We start from the raw sequence: 22,463 nt of genomic DNA, 5'->3' as shown, positions 1-22,463 counted from the left end.
TTTGAAGTGAGTAGCATATCCTGACGTACATGCATTCTGGTCATGTTGATCTTGACAAATATATTATATGGTTTTGTGAGCGACAGACCATTGTACTCATTCCAAGATAAACGGAGGCACCTATTTTCAAAGGTAAGAGTCTATTCAGAATCTCGAATCTCTTGAATACCTCTGTGAACATGTATTGCTATCAGTGCCAACTTTATTCAGAACTTGATCACTGACAACATCTAACATATTCAGTGCCAAATTGCGGCTTGTCGTCACTCCAGTCGATTATTGTCCTTCTCAAAGTATATCTGCAGTCCTGATAAATGAACGCCAACTGATTCGGCACCTTCTGAGCAAGTACATGGTTTAGGTGGCGTGGCTAAATAGGTCCTAAATCAGCCATCAAACGTCAGAAAAGGCGTTTTACACAATAGGCGGGAGAGAGCAAAGAAACCTGATCAGGTGGATCTTGTATGCTGATTGTTTCCGCCAAGCAATGCACACACAAGTAGCGTGATAAACCCAGACAGGGTCTTCATTACTCGGGGATTATCATGGCCACCCATATCATGTTGCTAAAAATCACTGAAAAGGGTGAATTAAAGTGGTTTTTTTTTTCATATTTAAGGCAAATTGTATCTTTATTTCTTAATTTGCTTGTAGATTAAATTGATTTGTGATAAAAATTAATTTTAGGTTTCTTTTGGTATCATTTTACAAATATGATTTCAGAAGGTGTTGTGATTAGTTGTATTGTTAAAAGACTATAGTATCTGGTCACAGTGCTTATAAAATGATATCCAACCTAATTTTTGATCTGGTGAACTTGCAGAACTAGGACATGTTTTTTATGTATGTTGACTCTCACAGCCATTCTACTAAATATTAAGCACCACCTTTTTTCTGTCCATCGTGTCTAATTTTGTATCACAGATTTCTCTTTTTTTTTGATTGTATTGAAGACTTAGGAAAATAGTATTTGAAGATAGGCCTCATTATCAATGCTTATAAATTTATGTTTCATTTGGAAATTTTTAGAATAAGGTTAAATTCTGATACCTGTAACTTAGATTGCTGATCAAAATATGTAATGTTGCAATAAATTACTTCTTGTATAAATTATATCCCTGTCTCCCTCACATCATGTCAAACCCATATGTACCTAAAATTAGAATTAATTTGTACCTTTCCTGATGAAATACACCATCCTGATAATCAAAACTACATTCATGCTTCACATTGAATCGCAGTTTGTTAATAAAATATGTGTATGAAAAACTGCACATTTTTTATGATTTAGATAGAAATCTAATAGATAATTTATTGTGATCTAAATCCACACATTTATTAAGGATGAATACAGGAGTGACATGTACCACCAAACGTCTTGGTACAGACGCCAGGCTTGTACGGCTTGACACACGGCTCATATAGAACAGGTCACATTAAACATACAAGTCATATGTGCTCACGAACATTGGGAGTGTTTGTATTAAAGATACAGTGTCATTTTCTCCGATGCTACAACTCTCACCTGCCCCAACTGTCCTTGGGTACATTAGGAAAATAAGATTTTTGTTGTCCTCCACACACCCAATTTCCTGAAGTAGATCCTGACATGAAGGCCATTTTGTGACGATTGCATCCAGTTCTGAATTGCCGAAATAATATCATCTTGAAGTGTGCCTGTTAACACCCTTCATTGAATTAACAGGCAGAGTTTTATGTTTGCTTGTTAGGTCCAAGTAGAGAATATTTGCTCATTGTTATAAGCTTAAATGAAAGGTGTGCTGGCTTGATGTTGTCAGTTTTGTATGGGTGAAGGTTTAGGGTTGTAACATCTGCATATCTTATCTCTGAATGTATGGCTCCTGAAGCAACCAATCAGATTATTTTGAAATAATAAGGTAATTTCTGTATTACCACAGTAGTGATGTGCTGATGTGGCAATTTTATAATGAATATTTTGCACTGTTTTAGACTCTTATTTTGCTTCTCATCTTTGTCATCTTGAAGGTTCAAAACTGTAAATATTTATACGAAAGTTTTGATATGTTTTATGAGTTACAGGATTATACGAATATTTATATTGTCAGGTTTACTTTGGTTATTCTGCTTGAAGTATGTCTGAGAAAATGATAAAATCAACTGAGTGTGACATTTCCTTTACTTTTGATAAGGAAGCAAGATCTGGAACAAATGTTTTATTCTTTTTGAAAATTAGTTCCCTTGCTTCAGTATTGTTACAGCTGCCCTAATGAAAATGAACGTGACCATGATAAGTTTTGAATATGACAAATACTGGTACATTTCTATGTAAAAGTGTCACAGGTCGGTTAGTTTATTGGTTTTCAGCAGCATAAAACCAGAATCAAAACACCCATATGCTCATGTGTTTTCGAAACATGTTTGTTTTTCATTCCCAACTTGCAAGCATCCTTCCTCTCAGCATCCTTCAGGCCGCCATCTTGAAGGAGTTGAAGACTGGGCTGTTGCCCCTGGCGACTGTTTCAAGTATCAGTGGGGCTTTCAGTGAGCTATGTAAATATAAGGGTAGATAATGTCATGAATCATGTGGAATTCCACAAGTAGACTCCATTCTCCAGCTAATCTCTCAGAACTGGACTGCCTATCCTGCCAGACTTCAAACTTTGTTGATACTCTCTTGGTCTGACTAGAGCAGATTTCTATCTCCTACTCTGAAGAGTTCTCTTTCACTTGGAAACTGATGTTCCTGGGCAGATGTCTTACAGCCTGAAGTCCTCCAGCTGCTTGGGAAACACTAATATAACCTACTGTGGGATGTAGGTAAATACCTACCATGTAATGATATCTGGGGCTTGCAACACTGCACTAGACATGGAACTGACATAGCATATCTTGTTCTTGGAAATATAGACAATGGGATATGGGTTGCCCATTCTAGGCTTTCATGTGAAACCTGAAAGATTAATGTCTCATAGAGTGGTTCATGGGTTCAGTAGCATCTTTGTCCAGAAAGGGTCAGTTTGTTTGTTTCCTTTAGTTTGCATCAATGCAGAACCATTCATCATCTTTCTATTTCTTTGACCTGTTGGAACATGTTGATGTGACACTTCGTCCTTCCAACATACATTCTTTACCCTGTGTGTCCTTACATTGAGACTTGTGTGCACAGACCTACCGGACTTGTAGACCAGTGAGCATAACCCCTCAATAGTACAAGACTTTCCAGAGGATTCGTGAATGCATATGAAATATATACCACCATATATTCCTGTATAAGAAATATATACCGCAGATGAAATATATAATCCCATACTGAATGTAATATGTACAAATCCTATTACATCCTACCCAATGTTGGCGTATATGAATATATGCCACTCTTTATATAGGTTTGTATCTCTATATTCAGTTATCAATGGAATAGTGATTTTTAGCCATTCAGAAATGAATGTATGAAGGTATCCCGTGACTGCTAACTAATTCAAGTGACTTGACGGAAGTCGATAAGAGTTTGGGTGGACATACGCTTCATCCTCTATTGATGGAAATGAGAATCGGATGGTCTTAATGCATGAATGTGGACTGGATGGCCACAGTTTATAGAACTGAACACACACAGTGTGGATTACTTCTTTGTGATGATGTCAGTCATTGGTTGTCATGCTAGATCTGAACATTTACAGAAGGCTGTGGGGCTGTTGAGTGAATGTTCCAACTGAATATATAACCACACTGTAGGCATTTATCTTATTACCATGAATATGGGGCTCTCTCTACAGATGTGGAAGGTGTTGGCACATTACTGAATGCTACTGAAATTCTTTTATGAAGCCTTAACAGTTTTTAAATCTTGTGTTTTTGCTTACAGCTAAAGAAAGAAAAAAGTGCCTTTCATCTGAAAAAAAAATCAGTTTGGCTTTTTAGTGCTATGAGGTCAGCATGAGCACTGAAATAGTGTTCAGTGTTAGAACAGAAGAATCCGATGTAGAAAGTTTCACATCTTGAAAAAATATAACATAGAATCATGTTTCTGGAACTTAACTAAAAAATGTGCATAATTCCTCAACTGGAACCATGGTGTAACACGTTTGGGAATGCCCTGGAAAGTGTGTATAGTGTATGTCTCTACAGAGAATAATTGTACAAAAATCATGCTCAAAGGTGACAGTTTACACATTGTATGTATATTTATGGCAATTTTCAAACACTATTCTTGTTTGTACAACTTTTTGTGGATGACCCAGAAACGATGCATAATTACGGTGGATGTGTGTAAATACACCACAAGCCTCCTCAGCTGAATGCTGCCTGTTTCCAAGATTAGAATTCTAGCTCCTCCAAACTGCCACTGGAACCATTTCCCAGAGTTTTCTGAGGCGATTCTCTGGTTTACATTCCAATCTTTGATAGATTGGGTTACTAGATGGTAAGGAATTGTGGGCCGGGAGGAAGTAGCCGGAAATGTTTTGTATATTCATTTGATGCAATTATAAATTCGGAGGAGGAAGTGCGAATCATTTGTCAATCTGGATCAGTAATGGAAAAAAGATGTATCAGCATCAGCTTTAATCTTATCATTGCTGACTCACATACCGTACTGTCTTCAATACAAGCGCACACACTCTAGTAATACACATACCGTACTGTCACCATTTCATGCACACCCTTTTTAGTAATACACATATTATTACTGTACAGCCTCCAACGTGGGCACACTTCCTCTAGTAAAAAGCAATACTGTACTGTCTCAAATACAGACACATATCCAGTAGATACATATATAGAGAATCTCACCCAAGTGTCTACAAACATCAACTATACCAACACGACTTGGTAAAGTTACATATATCCTAGGCTTGTCAAGTGATCCATGGGATTCAACACTGTCCTACCATTAGACTTGCAGTGCAGTAATATCATAGCATTGTCACATCATCAAGTTCTTGATGGTATAGCATTTCCAGGGCATTGTACAAAATCTGCTCTCAAAACAATATCTCCTAGGAGATACCATATGATCTCACACAGATAATGTCTCTTGTAGAACACAGTTTGGGATGATAAACTGTATGATCTCCAATACAGATACCCACTCTCGAAAATATGCATATTGTACATTTTCTAATACATTCACACCCTCTCTGAGTACTCATATCAGTAAACATATAAATATGCGATAATTAAATATATATAACTACTGAAATGGATTTAATAATTTTACTTTTTTATGGTCGGCCAGCTACCTGTATCATAGGAGGTTACGGAATAACCTGATTGTAAAGTGTTTGTTTGATGCTGAAAATCAGTGCTCTAGTCTCTACATGGGAACATTTTTGGTATTTACTGCTGTGATGTTGCTGGAATATTGTCAAAAAAATCATAAACCATGAAGATGAAGGTTAGAATGAGTCTTCAGAAACCTGTGCTTGTCATAAGAGGTGACCAACATGATCGGATGGTCAGGCTCACCAACATGGTAAACAGATGTTATCAGTTCCCAAATGCCTAGACTGATGTTCATGATGTTGATCAGACTTTATTATTCACCAGACTTTGCAATATAGCCCTATTGTGGAATGTGGCGATACACAACAAACCAAAATTGCATAAAATCTCACTCACTCACTCACTCACTCACTCACTCACTCACTCACTCACTCACTCACTCACTCACTCACTCACTCACCAAAGAAAATAAATACAGTTTTCTAATTAACAGAAATGGTGTAGGTTTACGACGCAGAAAGCTGGTAAATGGATGACATTTGCATGCCGGTCTTTCATGGAGACTGTACAGTAAATGGAAGTATTGAGGAACATGTCGTCTTGGCCATGTCCCAACCATGTGTTACAGCAAGACAAATACCAGGTATCCCTAGTCTATAGAATGGGTGGAGTGTACATCAAGGGGACATATGTTCACACTGGGTTGTTTCCCCTTCCTGGAACAGTATGCAGGCCTAGAATGTTGCAGGTAGCTGTTAGAGTTGATGAACAGACCCAGGGTGTAGTTTACATGCTGGGAGAAGATGATTAGATCTTATTTTAAAAAGGGTTTAGCTTACTTTCTTTGCTTTAATTGATAGCGTGAACTGAGTGACTGAGCTAGTTGGTTGAAAGAGCAAGGTAATATTTTATGTTATTTTCTTAATGGTAAGATTATTTTTTGAAAGAGGGTCAATATTCAATATTGTTTCCCAAATGTTGACACTGCAGATTGAAAGGTTTAAGTGACACATCATACTGTTTTTCAAATGGTGATATTGTTCTTTGAAGTTAAAGAGTTACACGTCATATTGTTTTGCAAACATGGATGTTACAGGCTGGTAGGCTGAGTTAAGACTTTATACTATTTTCCAAATACAGTATCTTGCTGGATAAAAGACTGAATCAAGACTTCATACTGTTTTTCAAGAGATGATGTTGATAACCATTTTTATGTCCAGATTCTATAATGATATTTTGCTATGTTTGTTGGAAATGTGACACATATAGAGTCATACTTATTATTCATTTTTTTTTTCTTCGTTTATGAGTTTATCAATAGTGTCACAGGAAGACCATTACAGACCTGCCCTTTTGTCAGATCAGGTTTTGCTTTTCATTCTATATACCCTGGTCCAATGGCTTTTGACAAACTGGTGTATTTAATAGTCTGCTATAATCTCCAAATTGGTCATGATCTTCATAAAGGACATGTCTAGTTATTTCGGAGACTTACACTACTCACTCAGGTTTGTACACAAAGAGTTGCATGTTTACCTGGTCTCTCTACATGGCTCAAATTAGAGTAATTTGGTGTCTGAGGAGACTCAGATTGTCTTCACAGTGAAAAGGCAGGGATGATTTCTCAGCAAGGGGGTGCTAATCTGCCCTGGTGTATACTAGGTTGGAGTACTGAGTCCTGCGACAGGGTGATGGTATGTCACTGTTTGTCAGACAATACTCTGGAATTCTGGGAACAATGTCGAAGATGTCCGTGCACAATCCAGGGTGTCAGGTTACAAGCTGACCAGGCAGGGTAGGACTCCAAAGTTTTTCCACAATAGTCCTCACAATAGGAAGCAGTTATTGTGTCGGTGGTCGGTCATTTAACTCCCCACAACCTGTGATTTCACCCTTGACACATCTTCTTCCTGGCAGGGTGGGAGTGAACTAGACACAGCTGTGTGGTAGGTCAGGGTTAGCAACCACTGATCTGAATAAAAAGGGCAAGACCTTAATCCCAAATTTCAGCCAGACATGCTTATTACTGAGGGCTTATCCTTGTGACTTACTTACCGTCATGCTAAGACAATACCTCTACAACTGTTGTTGGGGGATCCATATCCGATTCTCATTATAGTAGTGCATTAATATCAATATCCACTCTACAACTGTTTTCAGGGAGAACATGTCTTGATCATCAACTTTTGCAGAGGGGTAGTTTTCAGGACATTAAATTTCACGCTACAAGGACTAGTTGGAAAGGTGGAGCTGTGTGTGGGTTTGAGGGGCTGTGGGTACAGGTGTGGTGCAGTCAGGTGTGAGGAACACACTTCAGATGGACCGGAGTCCTGGAACGCCTGAAATTATGTATAGGGTCACTGTGTGTATCTGTCGAGTAGGGAGGTGAAACGTTCATCCATCTGTTCATCTTTCCATGCAGTCTTCTTTCCATTTATCATTTAAAACTCACACACACACACATTAACTTATACTACTAGGTGCCAACTGCTCTTGTATTGGCTAAAAACAAGTATTTTAAACCATAAGTTGTTCTACTGTGAATACCACCATTTCTCTGCTGCCATAGAGCCTGTAGGTATCTACTGCTCAAGGTAACGTGGCTAGCTAATAATTGAGGAAGGTGGCAGTGACACATTTGATAGTCAGCTACATCATTAAGGAAACACATTGAAAAAACACATTAAAGAAACACATTTAAGAAACAATACTGTTTCTGCTTTCATGTTGATTGTATGCAAACATTCCTTTATTCTCTCAGATTTGTCTTCCATTTCATAAACTGAAATTGAGAATGAGAATTTAAGATTCTAATAACTGTCAGTTGATTTGTTCTTCACATATTTTGGGGCTGGGGAGATATGGGAACTTCTGATGACTCTTGTTTTTAATTGCTGACAAAATCAACAGCAGCCTTCCTCATGTTTTAACCAAGAATGATTTGTAAAATATCTTGAATGATTCATTTTCCGCTTATGCATAAAACTGTCACTAAATTGAATTGGAATAAACTCAGCTTTGTGTATGAACACCTGCAATTGTATTTTCAAATGCATTAACTGTGGAGGTTTATTCATAACAAATCCATTATTCATCTGTGTATAACACAACACAAGGAACAACACTGAGGATCTGGTGATCACCAAGAGCAATTGTTATTAAAAAAATATCTTCTTCTCGTGTCTGCTAAGAATAAGTATTTTAAATCACATCTGTTGGGCACACCCATACATATTGTTACCTGCAGATTGGATTTTTAGTTGCATACTGGTAAGTATTATAGTTGTGAGAAAGGTTTTATGGACATATTAACTATATCCAGGTGTAGTGATGGGGCCCCTCCTGTGTCTCTGACTCACACTGTTGGCCATCACCTTTCTTATTGTTGGATGACTGAATTCTGGCAACCAGGCCGGAAAAATATTTGATTCAGTTTGATATCTGTAAATAAAGAATTTCAATAAAATGCATGATGTGCAATGCACTGGACCAGAAGAGCCCAAATTCCAAGCCTAAAGTATTTCCGATATGTAGGGTGCTGTTTTGCTCACTGGTGTCAGATTGGGATTCTCACCTGCAGGTGGAGACATACAGGTATATATGGAAGATTGTTTTACATCTGATATTGTATTGCATTATAGATATCTGATATTGTTGTAAGCCATTTTGCACGTGGTGGTGTCATTCAAATGTGATGCCTTATGGCCTGGTTTTGCTGACTCCCTTAACCATGTGTGTTTGTGGCACATAGATGCAATGTTAAAAAATAGATGTACAGTTGTAGAATGTGTCTGAGATAAGTGAATAAGAGGTAACAGGTATCTGGTTGTCAGACGTGAGACACTTCTAATCCAGGCTGAATGTGTTTCTCTGTCTCTATGTCTTTGCAATGAGTTACTTTCGAGTCATCATCATCATCATCATCATCATCATCATCATCATCATCATCATCATCATTATCATCATGTCAAAGACCTGGGGTTGGTTCTCCACATGGGGACAATGTGTGAAGTCCATTTCTGGTGTCCTTGATATGATTTTGATAAAAGTGACTTAAATGAGAGCACTCTTGAGCATAATTTGCTATCACTTTTGTGTTAGGCTTCAGACACATACTTTTTGTCCAGTTCATGTGACTGGTTCAGCAGGAGGGCAGAGCATGCTTGTTTCATCAGCACCTGGTGTCAGTGCTGATTTTCAGTCATTAATTATATCCAATGAAACTTGGTTAATTGGATTATTCAGAGGTTATTCTCTTGCATTGACATTTTAATCTAAAGCCTTTTAATAATCCTGGAGTTTTCCTGTTAACAAATAAATGGCTCATTATTCTGAACTCATGTGATATCCATTGTTAGAAACATTTCAAGCATTGTGAATGTCTGGGCAGTTGAATCAAAGAGTAATAGAACAGATGTCTTAATCAGGCTATCTGACACACAGGTTGAAGAAGAATCACCATTTATGGAATCTTTGTTTCAAATTGACTCTTTTATTTGCAGAAAATTCACAGAAAATTCGCCGAGGTACCGGGGTGAGTCGTCCCCCAAGCAGTCATATCACTCGTGTTGATGAGGAGCCGACCACTTCGGACCCTAGCAGGGCCAAGTCGCAATCGGTGGAGACTGTCGACCGTGGAGTAGGACCCACACCCTTGCCTCCCCCCAATGTAGAACCCCGGATACCGCCATATATTGGAGGAATACCACCCTATGTGGATCCCCGGAATGGACTAGTTGATTCACCCTATGGTAGGTGGCCATGGTTACATATCACATATTCATGACTTTCATGTCGTGACATGTCTGTTTCAGACATACAGTTATAATTCATGACATCTGGGGGAATAGATTTTAACAACACGTAAATCAATTTGAGGGTAAATTTGGACAGTTTGTTGTTGTGTAAGATAATGCTAAAATTGGTGTTCAGTAGTGAGTCGATGCTAACTGGGAAAAAAACAGGTGCATAATGACAGGGTACCTAGAACCTACTAAGTTTTCAGTGCCAACACTGAGTGACGAGCTGGTACCTGTTGTACAACAATTATTCATTGTCAGGGAACCCCAAGAAGGCTCCACATGCCAACACTGGGTGACTAGGTGGAACCTACTATACAACAGTCATACATATTTTTGTTCATAAAACGTTAGCAAGAATTAGCTCCGAAACATTGTATAAATAAAAACCCATGTTTTTATCCATCAAAATGTACCATGTATTTATTGTATTCATGTTTGTCCAACTTCTAAATGCCTGTGGAAAACTTTACTCCGTAAATAAAGAGAATGATATAGGCAAGGTTCTCACAGTTGCCTTAATCAAATGTTTCAATCGCTTTCCACGTTAAAGTATTATAATCCATTCCACCGTTTCAAGTATACAAATCATTCTCAATAGTAAAGAATGAATTTCAAGTCAAGTATTAATATCAGTTTGACCTAGGTCAAGCATTAAAACAGGTTTCACCATCTGAAGTTTTAAAATCAGTTTCCAAAGCGGAGAATGAAGTACTCAAAACGTCCTCAAAATGTTGATGGGTCCAGAGCTGCTTGCAAGGTGCCTGACTTACACATGCACCACGCATGTGTGTCATGTCTTCAACCCAGCAGTGTGTCCACAGTACTTGCTGGAAGAGAAATCTCCAGTCAGAAATGTCAACTGCTACATGCATCTTGTAAACTGAACTGATGTCTGTGGGAATGTTTAGACCAACTTGTTCCTGGAAGAACTAATATTATGAATGCCACCAGGATAAGTGATGGTCTGTGTTTATGAAAAGGCATGGGAATATTCCAGATCTCTGCATGTATGTGCATGGTTTATCATGATGTGAAGTCTTTAAGAAAGTACTCATACATGTCCTGGATAATTATAAACTTTGTGTATCTTGGATGTTTGAACAATCATGTCTCAGAGATTACCTGTGGATCTGTGAATGTGTCCACTTTTTCCTGTCGTCTATTCTGGACTGAAGCAAGTCTATCAACTAAAAACTGTTCAAGTAGTCCTAATGACCAATAGAATTTGAATCAAAAATCACTTTGAAATTCATACATAACCAAGTCCCAGATTAAGGCCTTATTTTAAGAAAATGGATCTTCATCTAGTACATAATGAACAAGTATGGAAATGTGTAGTAAGTGCTTGATTTATGTATATGATATTAGCACTTGTAGTATCCTAATGACTTAGTTATTAACTGCCCAACATACTGCCTTGACATGTTGCTGAAACTTGGATATAATTCTGTTAATGCCAGCTCACAAGAAAATCCATATGGCCTCAGGTGAACACTGCATTTGAATATTGTTATTATTCCCTAACAATTTGATGATAAGTGCCTGTTATGCCTGGAGTTTCCTGAGATTAGGGAAACCCTTGTTATGACTGACAATATGCCCACAGTGAAACAGTGCAAGTGTTTCAGATCTGCTAACAATGGCTGATTTGAGCTTTACCTCATTTCTTGGTCTCGTAATGCCCTAGGTGTATAAACAGTTTATCCTACACTTTGTCGTTGTTGACATGCCTTTACTGTCGGTGAACAAGTGGGGAGTATTTTTGAAATGATGAAACTATTAGAGTATTAAACGGAAGTGTGAAGTATTTGTGTTTACATTTTCATTATTGCACATTAAAGTGTTATCTGGGTGCAGTTTAATCAGTTGAAAATCACGTTCTTGATGGTATATGCTTCTCCATCAAGCTTCAACTCATGCCAAAGCTACTTCCATGACACTAAAGCATAACTGAAGCCAAAATATTGCCAAAACGAATATAATGTATGTTTTGGCATGCTCTACATACGTCATTTGATGCCATTTTGTATATAGTTGTGACTCACAGCAGTAACTCAAGAACTGATTTGGCTAAATCTTGATATAGATCCATTCTTGAAGGCATGATACAACAAATGACATGCCAAACTAGGGAGTACAAACTTGGTAGTACCTACAGGACTAACAAGGTTGTATCCAGGCATGTTTGTTGTATAATGGCTTTAAGAATCCTAGGTAAGTTGGATGTTCTGTAGGTATGACCTTGGTTGTACTTAGTCAAGATGGATCTTGTATAATGGTGTTAAGAATACTACCTATGTTGTACTTGGTCAAGGTGGATGTTGTATAATGGCATCAAGAATACTACCTAGGTTGTACTCAGTAATGTTGGATGTTGTATAGTGACTGGAAGAATACTACAGGACTAGCAGCTTAGGTTGTACTCAGCAAAGGTGGATGTTGTACAGTGGCTAGAAGAATACTACTCTGGTTGTACTCAGCAAAGTTGGATGTTGTGCAGTGGCTGGAAGAATACTACTTGGGTTGTACTCAGTAAAGTTGGATGTTGTGCAGTGGCTGGAAGAATACTACTTGGGTTATACTCAGTAAAGTTGGATGTTGTGCAGTGGCTGGAAGAATACTACTCTGGTTGTACTCAGCAAAGGTGGATGTTGTGCAGTGGCTGGAAGAATACTACTCTGGTTGTACTCAGCAAAGTTGGATGTTGTACAGTGGCTAGAAGAATACTACTCTGGTTGTACTCAGTAAAGTTGGATGTTGTGCAGTGGCTGGAAGAATACTACTCTGGTTGTACTCAGTAAAGTTGGATGTTGTGCAGTGGCTGGAAGAATACTACTCTGGTTGTACTCAGTAAAGTTGGATGTTGTGCAGTGGCTAGAAGAATACTACTCTGGTTGTACTCAGCAAAGTTGGATGTTGTGCAGTGGCTAGAAGAATACTACTGTGGTTTTACTCAGCAAAGGTGGATGCTCTGCAGTGGCTGGAATAATACTACTCTGGTTGTACTCAGCAAAGGTGGATGTTGTGCAGTGGCTAGAAGAATACTACTCTGGTTGTACTCAGTAAAGTTGGATGTTGTGCAGTGGCTAGAAGAATACTACTCTGGTTGTACTCAGCAAAGGTGGATGTTGTGCAGTGGCTGGAAGAATACTACTCTGGTTGTACTCAGTAAAGTTGGATGTTGTGCAGTGGCTGGAAGAATACTACTTGGGTTGTACTCAGTAAAGTTGGATGTTGTGCAGTGGCTGGAAGAATACTAAGTACTTAGTCAAGATGGATGTTGTATAATGGTGTTAAGAATACTACCTAGGTTGTACTTAGTCAAGATGGATGTTGTATAATGGCATCAAGAATACTACCTAGGTTGTACTTAGTGAAGATGGATGTTGTATAATGGCATCAAGAATATTACCTAGGTTGTACTTAGTCAAGGTGGATGGTGTATAAAGGTGTCAAGAATACTACCTAGGTTGTACTTAGTCAAAGTGGATGTTGTATAATGGCTGGTAGAATACTACCTAGGTTGTACTCAGTAAAGTTGGATGTTGGACAGTGGCCAGAAGAATACCACTCGGGTTGTACTTAGTCAAGTTGGATGTTGTACAATGGCTGGTAGAATACTACCTAGGTTGTACTCAGTAAAGATTGATGTTATATAGTGGCTAGAAGATTACTACTTAGGTTGTACTTAAATGACCTTAAAGCTAACATCACTCTATGATATAGGGTGCTGGCTCTTACATACCAGACAGGTAAATGTCAGAAGCTGAGTGTTAACACTGTCTGAATACGTGTTGCTGAAGTTGTGATAATGAAAAGATGGTCGAGGATTTTGAAAGACCCTAGATAAGCTGATCTTATAGATGAGCAGAGGTCCTAACTTGACCCTTAAAATAAGTATCTAAGAGTTATGTTCCAGACATATATAAATCCACCACCCTACCTTCATCTTCTCATTGTGATCAGTCTTCTGAAATAGGAATGTGTATTGAATTACACAATTAAATCCTGTTGTTACACTAACAATAAAACATGTTCTTTACTATCTGGACTTTCATAATCAGTGATTCATTCAATGATGTTTATATCAATTGCCATGAGATCTTTGTCTCTCTGTAACACGCATTATCGGTTTACCTTATTCAATGCATCCTAGGCAGTAAACATGTGATGCCTACATTGATTTAAGATGTCGACCTGCATTAGTCTGACATGCAGTGATATAACTGCAATGCTATTTTAAACCCATATCAATTACTCACTCACTCACTCACTCACTCACTCACTCACTCACTCACTCACTCACTCACTCACTCACTGATGAGCACTGGAGTCTTGTACTGTTTACATGGAATACTTTTTGCAAATATTTGGGAATGTATGGTATGATAAATCAGATTTTGTGACATTTGATGTTGATTTAGTTTCTTGATGTTTATACAAAATTGGATGCCTCCAAGGCTCTAATGTTTTCATTACTGTTCCAGGATATCCCTACAGTCACGTGCCATACCCTATAAATGCACCCCTCCCCATCAACGTGTCCACATTGGAAGGAAGATACCACTGGCCGCCCGCAAGTCCGTATCATCAGCCTGTACCAGGGTAAGACTTTTGCTTGAAGCCCACTGTTACAACTACATGAGGATCGCATGGACATGATCCAATCTGAGTCAGACAATCCTGTGATCGATATTATAAGCAATATTTCACTCTGTTAAGGCACAATGCCTATCATCAGTTGGTAATAGGATAAGACCTACTGTAACCCACTGGCAGTGAGGATCACCTGCATACAATATAAATCTCAATCAGACAATTGATGTGTGGGTTGTCCACATGATTACATTGCTGTCTCTTTCTTCTACTGATCAGGACATTTGCCCTAAAATATTTGTCAGTAGCTTTCCAAAATCATTAATGTTACTTTGGGAAGAAATATGCATCTCTCCTCCTTTAATAGGAATTTCATCGTATGTTGATTAAAAACTGCACTTTTTGTTTTCTTATTTTTGGAAAATGTTTCTAGATCTTTAATGTGAGATTTAGGTACATAAGTAAAGTTGTAGTGTGTTTGGGCTGAGTTTTAATTTATTTGAGCTATTTGAGGTGTTTTTGGAACAAACATGATTTTCGGAGTCATCTGTGTTTCTGATCAGTCTGTGGTTCTTGCCACAAATAGTTGTGAAGAGATCATCAGAGATGCAATATTATTAGTTATAAATACAGCTGAAGATGTGTTGGAAACATTTGTCTAAAAAGAGCAGAATAAAATGTATTTATATCTTTATTACTGTTTTTCAGCCAGATTATTTTTACCATAGAACAAACAGTGATTTTATTGAAATCCCATCTGGACAACCGTGGCAATTCAGCAAGAGGGTTGACATGTTGTTTGTTTTAAATAACTCTTGCTGAATAAATTAGGTTAAGATAAAGATTGTGTAAAAAAGTGTAGTCTGTTGTGTCTCAGGTGAATTAGGCTTACTAGATGTGGAATTCTGTTACATGGTTATCTCCCTTTGCAGGTTACAAGCGACCAGTCCCGCCCAATCAGATATTTCATTGCTTAGTATGCGAAGTCACCTTATGAGCGGGGAAACAGTCACTCACCTGGCGTCTCGTATACACTGGGAGCAGCTACAACGAAACTTTTACCAGAGTCCCTTCTCGGGACGAAGATTCAGCCCAGCTAGTCTACCTGGTGAGTGAGTGACTGAGTGATATCTTGCTTTATGCAGTATCAGCATCAGCTGTTCACGTTTAGTCTACCCGGTGAGTGAGAAAAAGAGTGAGTAATATTGTGGTACTGTCCCTGTCAGAATTAGCTGTTCGTGTTATGGCTTTCTTTTGAGAATGGGAGTGAATGAGACAAGTTTTGCTTCATGCCCCATCAGCATTATATGACTAGTCCACCTGGTGAGTGAGTGAGTGGTGAACGATTTTCCCCTAACAGTGGCCATGGGATGTTATTTTGACATGTGTTTGTGTCTGTTCAGGTCTACCTCTACCCGGTTCAGGGTCCTTCAGTGAATACCCACCACCATCCTTCAGCCAGCGGAGTATATTCTCAGAGATCCCCCCAACTCCAGGAAGTGGCAGCATCACACTGCCAGGATCTCTAGAGAGTGAGTTCCACCTCCACAAAATGCTCTCTGCCTGCAAGACAATGTCACACTTGTTAATTCTCCATACTGACATATTCATTTGTCTCTAATGCATTCATTTGTCTCTAATGTACTAAATATTTGTAAAACATGAACAATAAAACATTTTTTTTACTAAATAAAATATAAACACCCTTGACAGTATATATACACTTTTGGTACCCACTGTTTCAAACATCTGAACAAAAAGTGAATGTCTGTTGCTGAGATATTTCTTTGTTCAGAAAGACATTTCACTGAAGTTTATGCATTCTCGTAAACTGTTGATAGGATCTAAGTTAGCAGTGATTAATAAATTTCACAGACTATTTCAGTGTGGAAGGTTTGTGGAGTAAATGCACAACAGCAAGCCAGCCAAGTGTTCAAATATTTCTGCTAGCCGCAGTACTTAGGGACAGACCCCAGCTGGCATATTGGAGGATTGATATGTTTGTTACAAACAGAAATTATGTCATCTTTTTGGGTCATAACTTTGTTCTGAAAAATCTGCTATCTTTGCAGGTTCTCGTCTAACAAGTCCACGGCCTAGTATCGGTGGGGGAAGAAATCGTAAAAGAGCTTTATCGCAATCTCCGATCTCTGACTATCTGGACATTCAGAGTTTAACGCGAAGTTCAGAAGGCTCCCTCCAGCTGACTCCCTTCCTGCATCACAATTCACGGAGTTCCAGTGCTGCAAGTGGCTCCTATGGCCATCTCTCTGCAGGTGGGACATACGCTAACTATTGACCAAGTTATATAATTTATGTCTGTGAAGGGAATTAATTCATACTTTTGAAATAAAAATAAATAATCATTGTAACAGATGTTACAGATAATACTTGTAGGAAAATGTTGCCTTTTGATCATTAACAAATTTTGTTTCTTATGTGGTAGTTTCATGTCAAGTTGAACTTAGCTGAAAATGTTTCTGGGATCTTGTATTCTTGTAAACTTGTATGAAAAGATCAGTCTAGTGTTGGGCTGGTGCTCTCTGATGATTTGAGACGTAAACAAATACTCATCTGAACAGCATCTATTTTTTCACTGAACTGATGGTATCCATCAGCAGAGGTGGGTATAAATAATGGGAGAATTTGTCATCTTTTGGTATCAGTTGTTACGACAGGTGCTTGTTGAATGTTTTCACCAATGTTTGAGCTAGCGTAGACTTTACAACAAATGTTGTCACTCGACTATTGTCAGCAGTTTAACCTTGTGTTTCTGTGTTCCAGCCTCCTTAGGGGCTGCTAGCCCTGCCCACCAAACAATACCACAGAATCCATATCTCCGCCATGGGAGCCTACCTGGCTCCCCCTTCTTCTATCCTTCAGTGATGCCCCCTATGGTGGGGCGGGTCCCCCCTCATGGACACACCATCCTACCCCCATCATCACAGTCACTCATACCACCATCCAAGTTTGACCCACAGGTAAACAGTCAACAACTAACATGTACATTATCCTGTGATGGTTGATATAAACTGTGCACGTCCTTTCCATGTGATGTCCCGTGTCAATTTGTCATATTGCTGCCATGTTTCTGGCATTGTTGATGTGATGAACAACGGGGAGAGTTCTATGCACATACACACTGTCAGTATTAATCAGTGGTTTATAGCAGCCAGAATCAATCCTGATAGATATTTCACAAATATTAGCCAAAATGGTAGCCAAATATGTCAGACAATCTTTTCTTTTATAGTATAAAATTGACCTTCCTTGCATATGTTATCACTCAAACAACATAAGCAGGAGTGCCCATCAGCCAGGATAGATTGTCTGTGGTCATGGAAAGGTTGGGAGTATCTTAGTTTATTTTAATAGTATATAATGATGTGTAATGTTGTGATTATAACAAGTTTTATAAAAAGTTTGTTTGTGGACAGTCTCAGATCTCGACGACGGCAGCTCGCGATGCCGGCAGCAGTGTTGTCAGCAGCACCATGGATCCGTCCTCCGAGGCACGCAAGTCCAAGATTAAGAAGGAGGTGGAGTACCATGGTAAGAGCTACTTACATAGAGAGATACAGTGCATGCCTGTGCATGTTTTCAACACTCAATGTTCCATCACTGCAGTCTATGGAAAACCATGATACCTGCATACAGAGAACCAAATTGAGTCTCACCATGATCGGAAATCATAAGCAGGGGTTACATGGGTCCCATTTTTATATTTATCCCCACAGGGTGTGCACATCAGACTGGCGACAGTGAACGTATGAATATCAATGTATTTTTGTTTGGGACATTGACGCCACTGTTATACAACAGGTACCTGTAATCTAGTGAAACCATGGACACTGGACATAGGTCACCAGTGTGGCTTGATACTGTCTGAGCAGCATTCCTGCTGTGATCAAGATCTGGACCAGAGATTAACATCATCATAGTTGGTTTGAACAAATTCAATCAGTCAAGTCACCAAGCCTGAGCATTTTGTCACCTCTTACAACCAACACAGGCTTATATATATATACGCAGAAGGTAGAGCAGAGAGGAGTAATAAGCCACGCTGGTCTCTTGTGAAGAAACAGTGATTATCAACAGTCACTGTGGCAAATCAACAGTCACTGTGGTAACTTGATTGCCAATTCTTTCATGGGTAACCGGAATGGAAAGTTAATTGTTCACCCCCAGAAGAATCTACCTGAAAACATTAACAGATTGCCCTGCTTGAAAACAAGATCAGTCAGACTGTGGTATATCAGCTAGATAGCACTGTAAAACATGCATTATTCTGGACTACAACTAGCAGAGGCAGCCACAATGCATGTCTGTGCGTGGCCATTACAAAGTGCAGTCCCCATGAACACTTTTGATCCCATTTGACTTCAACTGACCTTTCATGACATTGCAGGAGGTACCCACGCTGCCCTTCTACCTCATGTGGAGTCAACGGATGAGAGGTGTTCTGGTTCTTACAGATGATAAGGAACATATTAGGGCATTTGTGTGAATGAGAAAAACAGTCAATCACAACAGTATTTTACCTATAAAATGATTTAATTGGGATTTCAGAAGATATTTGTGATGAAGAAGATGACCGTCGAGAAGGCCTACACAAAGATGGACATATACCTCAAGAAGGGGAACCCGATTTTATTGAGACACACTGCCACTGGGTAGATTGTTCTCGGGAATTTGAAACTCAGGATGAACTTGTTAAGGTATGTGTCTAATGATTTACCCAATGACTTGTGTACCTCCTCCACATCTCCCCCAGCCATCCTCGATACATAGGGATTAGAATTTAGGGCCCATACTACCCACTCATAGCATCACACATCGTCATCGTCACTGATCATGATGTGAGCACATTCCCACTCAGTCCTGACTATTTGACTTCTCTCAGTGGTTGAAGAAAGATAATGGGAAACAAACATGTTTAGAGTTTCCCTTCTGCTGTCAGCTTTGGTCTGTCTCCATTCATCATAATTCCTTGACTTAATTTACAGTTGTGAGTTTTGGAGTTTGTGGATTTATTAACAGAACAAGATTTAACTAGCTTGACCAAGTCTGATAATTGAGTACAACCATTGTCAAACATCTAAGGTATTGGGTGTCAGATATCTTCATGTCACATAAGGAAATACACATTTTGCTATGTTTTCTCAGAAAATAGACCATGGGTAATGTATAGAAGAAACTACTGAGTCTTTCTTCTGTTTTTCATCACCTTCAAGTTCTATGACAGTGAAATGTTTTTTAAAGAAGCTGTAACACTGGCCTCCTAGAAATACCACAGACTGGTCTAGAGGTTGGTCAGTGGGTGATTCCAGGGTGACAATATGGCATTACGAAATACATGTACCTTATGTCAGAGTATGTTATACATGTGTATGCATCCTCTCTCTCTCAGACACTCATGTACATTCACATGCACATACACACACCATCAAGGTCAATGCGGACAATTTTAGGAATGTATAACAAATATAACAAATTATTGCTCAATGAATGCTGAGTTAATTCTTGGACTCAAATTTGACTTGTTGACGGTCAGAAATGAGATGTGCCGATACCTCGAAACTAAGCCAACCCGTGATACCTCCACCTGGTGGACAAATCTTGACCCCATGACACAGGTACCACACAGACCGTGACAATTGTTCTGTATAACAGCTGTGATCAGCTGTTCCAATGGAGGCATTACAATGTATGATCTATGTCATGCTGTATGTCGCCCACACATTGATACGGCGCAATGGATAGGCGACAGGTGCTACATGATGTATTACACTAAGTACAACATATGCAACAGTGTGGTAATTAAGTATAATTCAGTGATCTTTGTGTATTCAATGCAGCCACGGAGTGTTGGGTAAGATTTAGTCATGATGTTTCTCATCTACATGTCGTCTTAAACTGTCGTGTCTTCTGTGTTCAATACTGATGTTGTTTCATGGTTTTTCAGGTGAGTATATCTCATAGCCTTTTAACACAGTTGACACTTGGAAGTCTGCTAGTTGGAGGCCTCTATAAGTCTAATGTTGTCCATTGATAGGCCAGTTTGTCTGAGGTGCTGCAATTTGCACTACAGAGTTGCCTCCCTTGGGCATGCCAGAATCCTCAGATAGTGGGTTTGAATCCTGTTTCAAAGTAATCAGCACCACACTATGCTCATGTGGTTGCCTGAGTAGCAAGTGCTCAAGATGTGTTGACATGTCATGATGGAACTGGAATACTGTTCACAATGGCACAGAACCCTACTCACTCAATCATATGAACTCTACACTCATTCATATGAACTCCATTTTTATAGTCTCATAAATAGTGTTTTCACGAACCATACTTGTGTATATTTCATAATCACCCATTACTTAAACACTTATGTCTTTTTCGTTATTGAATGCAAAGGAGTCAGTTCATACGGGTGTTGGTTGGGATGGCGGGGGTGGTTGTTTGCGTGTTTGATATGGTATCTTCAGACAATGCATATTCTTTTGAATTTGTGGAATGTAGTCTTTCTGTGTTGTGGATGTTTTCATCATTCAGTAGCATACTGAATCTGTTGAGACAATATATATTGTATTAATTATGATATGCTTTACTACTTCTTGCTGTTTGGATTTGGCATTCTTCTCCTTTGCCCTTCTGAAAATGGTATCAAAGACTGACACAACTTTTTAAGATATTGATACACTTTGATCAGTAATTGATCCATGAATTATTTGAAAGCTTGTCGCTGTCTGTATGCCATAATGTAGTTCAGTGGTAACAGTTCAGTATCTGTAAATTATGTGATAAATCCCATGGAAGATCAGTGCTGTTTAGTTCCTGTACAACAAAATATATGAGGTCTCATAATGCACATGCAGGTATAATCTACAATTGTATTTTAAACCCCTGTATGACCTACTTATCTCATTTACAGCTAAGTGGCACAGCTCTCAGTGTGGCTACTGGAAACCTATTGGTTATGGTTTAATGCAGAAAGTATTGTCTCGTGGGACCATATACAGATTCTGGGATTTTCAGATATGTTCAATTGATATAGTAAACAAATATATTTATGTGTTATTGCCTCAGTCGTACAAAAATATGGGTCGACAAATAGAAATCTCAGTAGGATTATCAGCTATATATAGGATTCAGAGGATACCAGTATCTTGTTCAGTGCAGAATAAAGATGAAGCTGGGCAAAACTGTCAAGAACCAGTCTATGACAATTAAAGGTGTGACTCTCTCTTCACGTCAATGAAGACATCAATGTCAGAGCTGGATGTTTTAAGAATTATGTTGGATATGGTTTTCTGTCAAAGACTGTACTAAAATAAAACGTCCAATAGAATGTAAAGAAGAAGCAAAGCATTTAGGAAACAGATAAGAATGTTGTGTTGTTATACAGTATTGCCTCTATCAGTGTTTCTTATGTTGAAGTAGTTTGTAGGTGAATGTGTGTTTTTTTTTGTACTTTCTGTACATTGTTTTATGTATTGCCACATTGTTTTATGTATTGCCACATTGTTCTAGTTATTGCCACATTGTTCTAGTTATTGCCACATTGTTCTAGTTATTGCCACATTGTTCTAGTTATTGCCACATTGTTTCAGCATATCAATCAGGACCACATCCAGGCCAACAAGAAATCATTTGTGTGTCGATGGAAGGAGTGTTCAAGGGAGGAGAAGCCGTTCAAGGCTCAGTACATGTTGGTTGTGCATATGCGTCGACACACCGGGGAGAAACCACACAAGTGTACGGTATGTGCACTTCAGTATACTCAGTCTTCCAGTATGTAGGGGCAAGAGGGTAGCCTAATGGTTAAAGTGTTTGCTCATCACACTGAAGATCCAGGTCTGATTCCCC

The 22,463-nt window shown here is 38.8% G+C and overlaps 1 protein-coding gene across 5 annotated transcripts in view; it reads left to right on the top strand.

The window, feature by feature from the left end:
* Positions 1-22,463, top strand: part of LOC137299201 (zinc finger protein GLI4-like) — a 120,601-nt gene that overhangs the window by 83,672 nt on the left and 14,466 nt on the right. For 4 of the 5 annotated variants that reach the window (XM_067831785.1, XM_067831787.1, XM_067831786.1 and 1 more), the window contains 9 exons: positions 9,708-9,956; positions 14,495-14,612; positions 15,536-15,711; positions 16,007-16,135; positions 16,676-16,879; positions 17,388-17,584; positions 18,041-18,155; positions 19,173-19,321; positions 22,208-22,357. In XM_067831785.1, the coding sequence (XP_067687886.1) occupies positions 9,708-9,956; positions 14,495-14,612; positions 15,536-15,711; positions 16,007-16,135; positions 16,676-16,879; positions 17,388-17,584; positions 18,041-18,155; positions 19,173-19,321; positions 22,208-22,357 (1,487 nt within the window). The remainder of the gene's footprint in view (positions 1-9,707; positions 9,957-14,494; positions 14,613-15,535; positions 15,712-16,006; positions 16,136-16,675; positions 16,880-17,387; positions 17,585-18,040; positions 18,156-19,172; positions 19,322-22,207; positions 22,358-22,463) is intronic. The other variant, XM_067831788.1, reaches the window with a different exon arrangement.

The sequence above is a fragment of the Haliotis asinina genome, chromosome 10, assembly GCF_037392515.1.
Source record: "Haliotis asinina isolate JCU_RB_2024 chromosome 10, JCU_Hal_asi_v2, whole genome shotgun sequence".
NCBI classification, from domain to species: domain Eukaryota; kingdom Metazoa; phylum Mollusca; class Gastropoda; order Lepetellida; family Haliotidae; genus Haliotis; species Haliotis asinina.
This window is presented reverse-complemented; position numbering and strand designations above follow the sequence as displayed.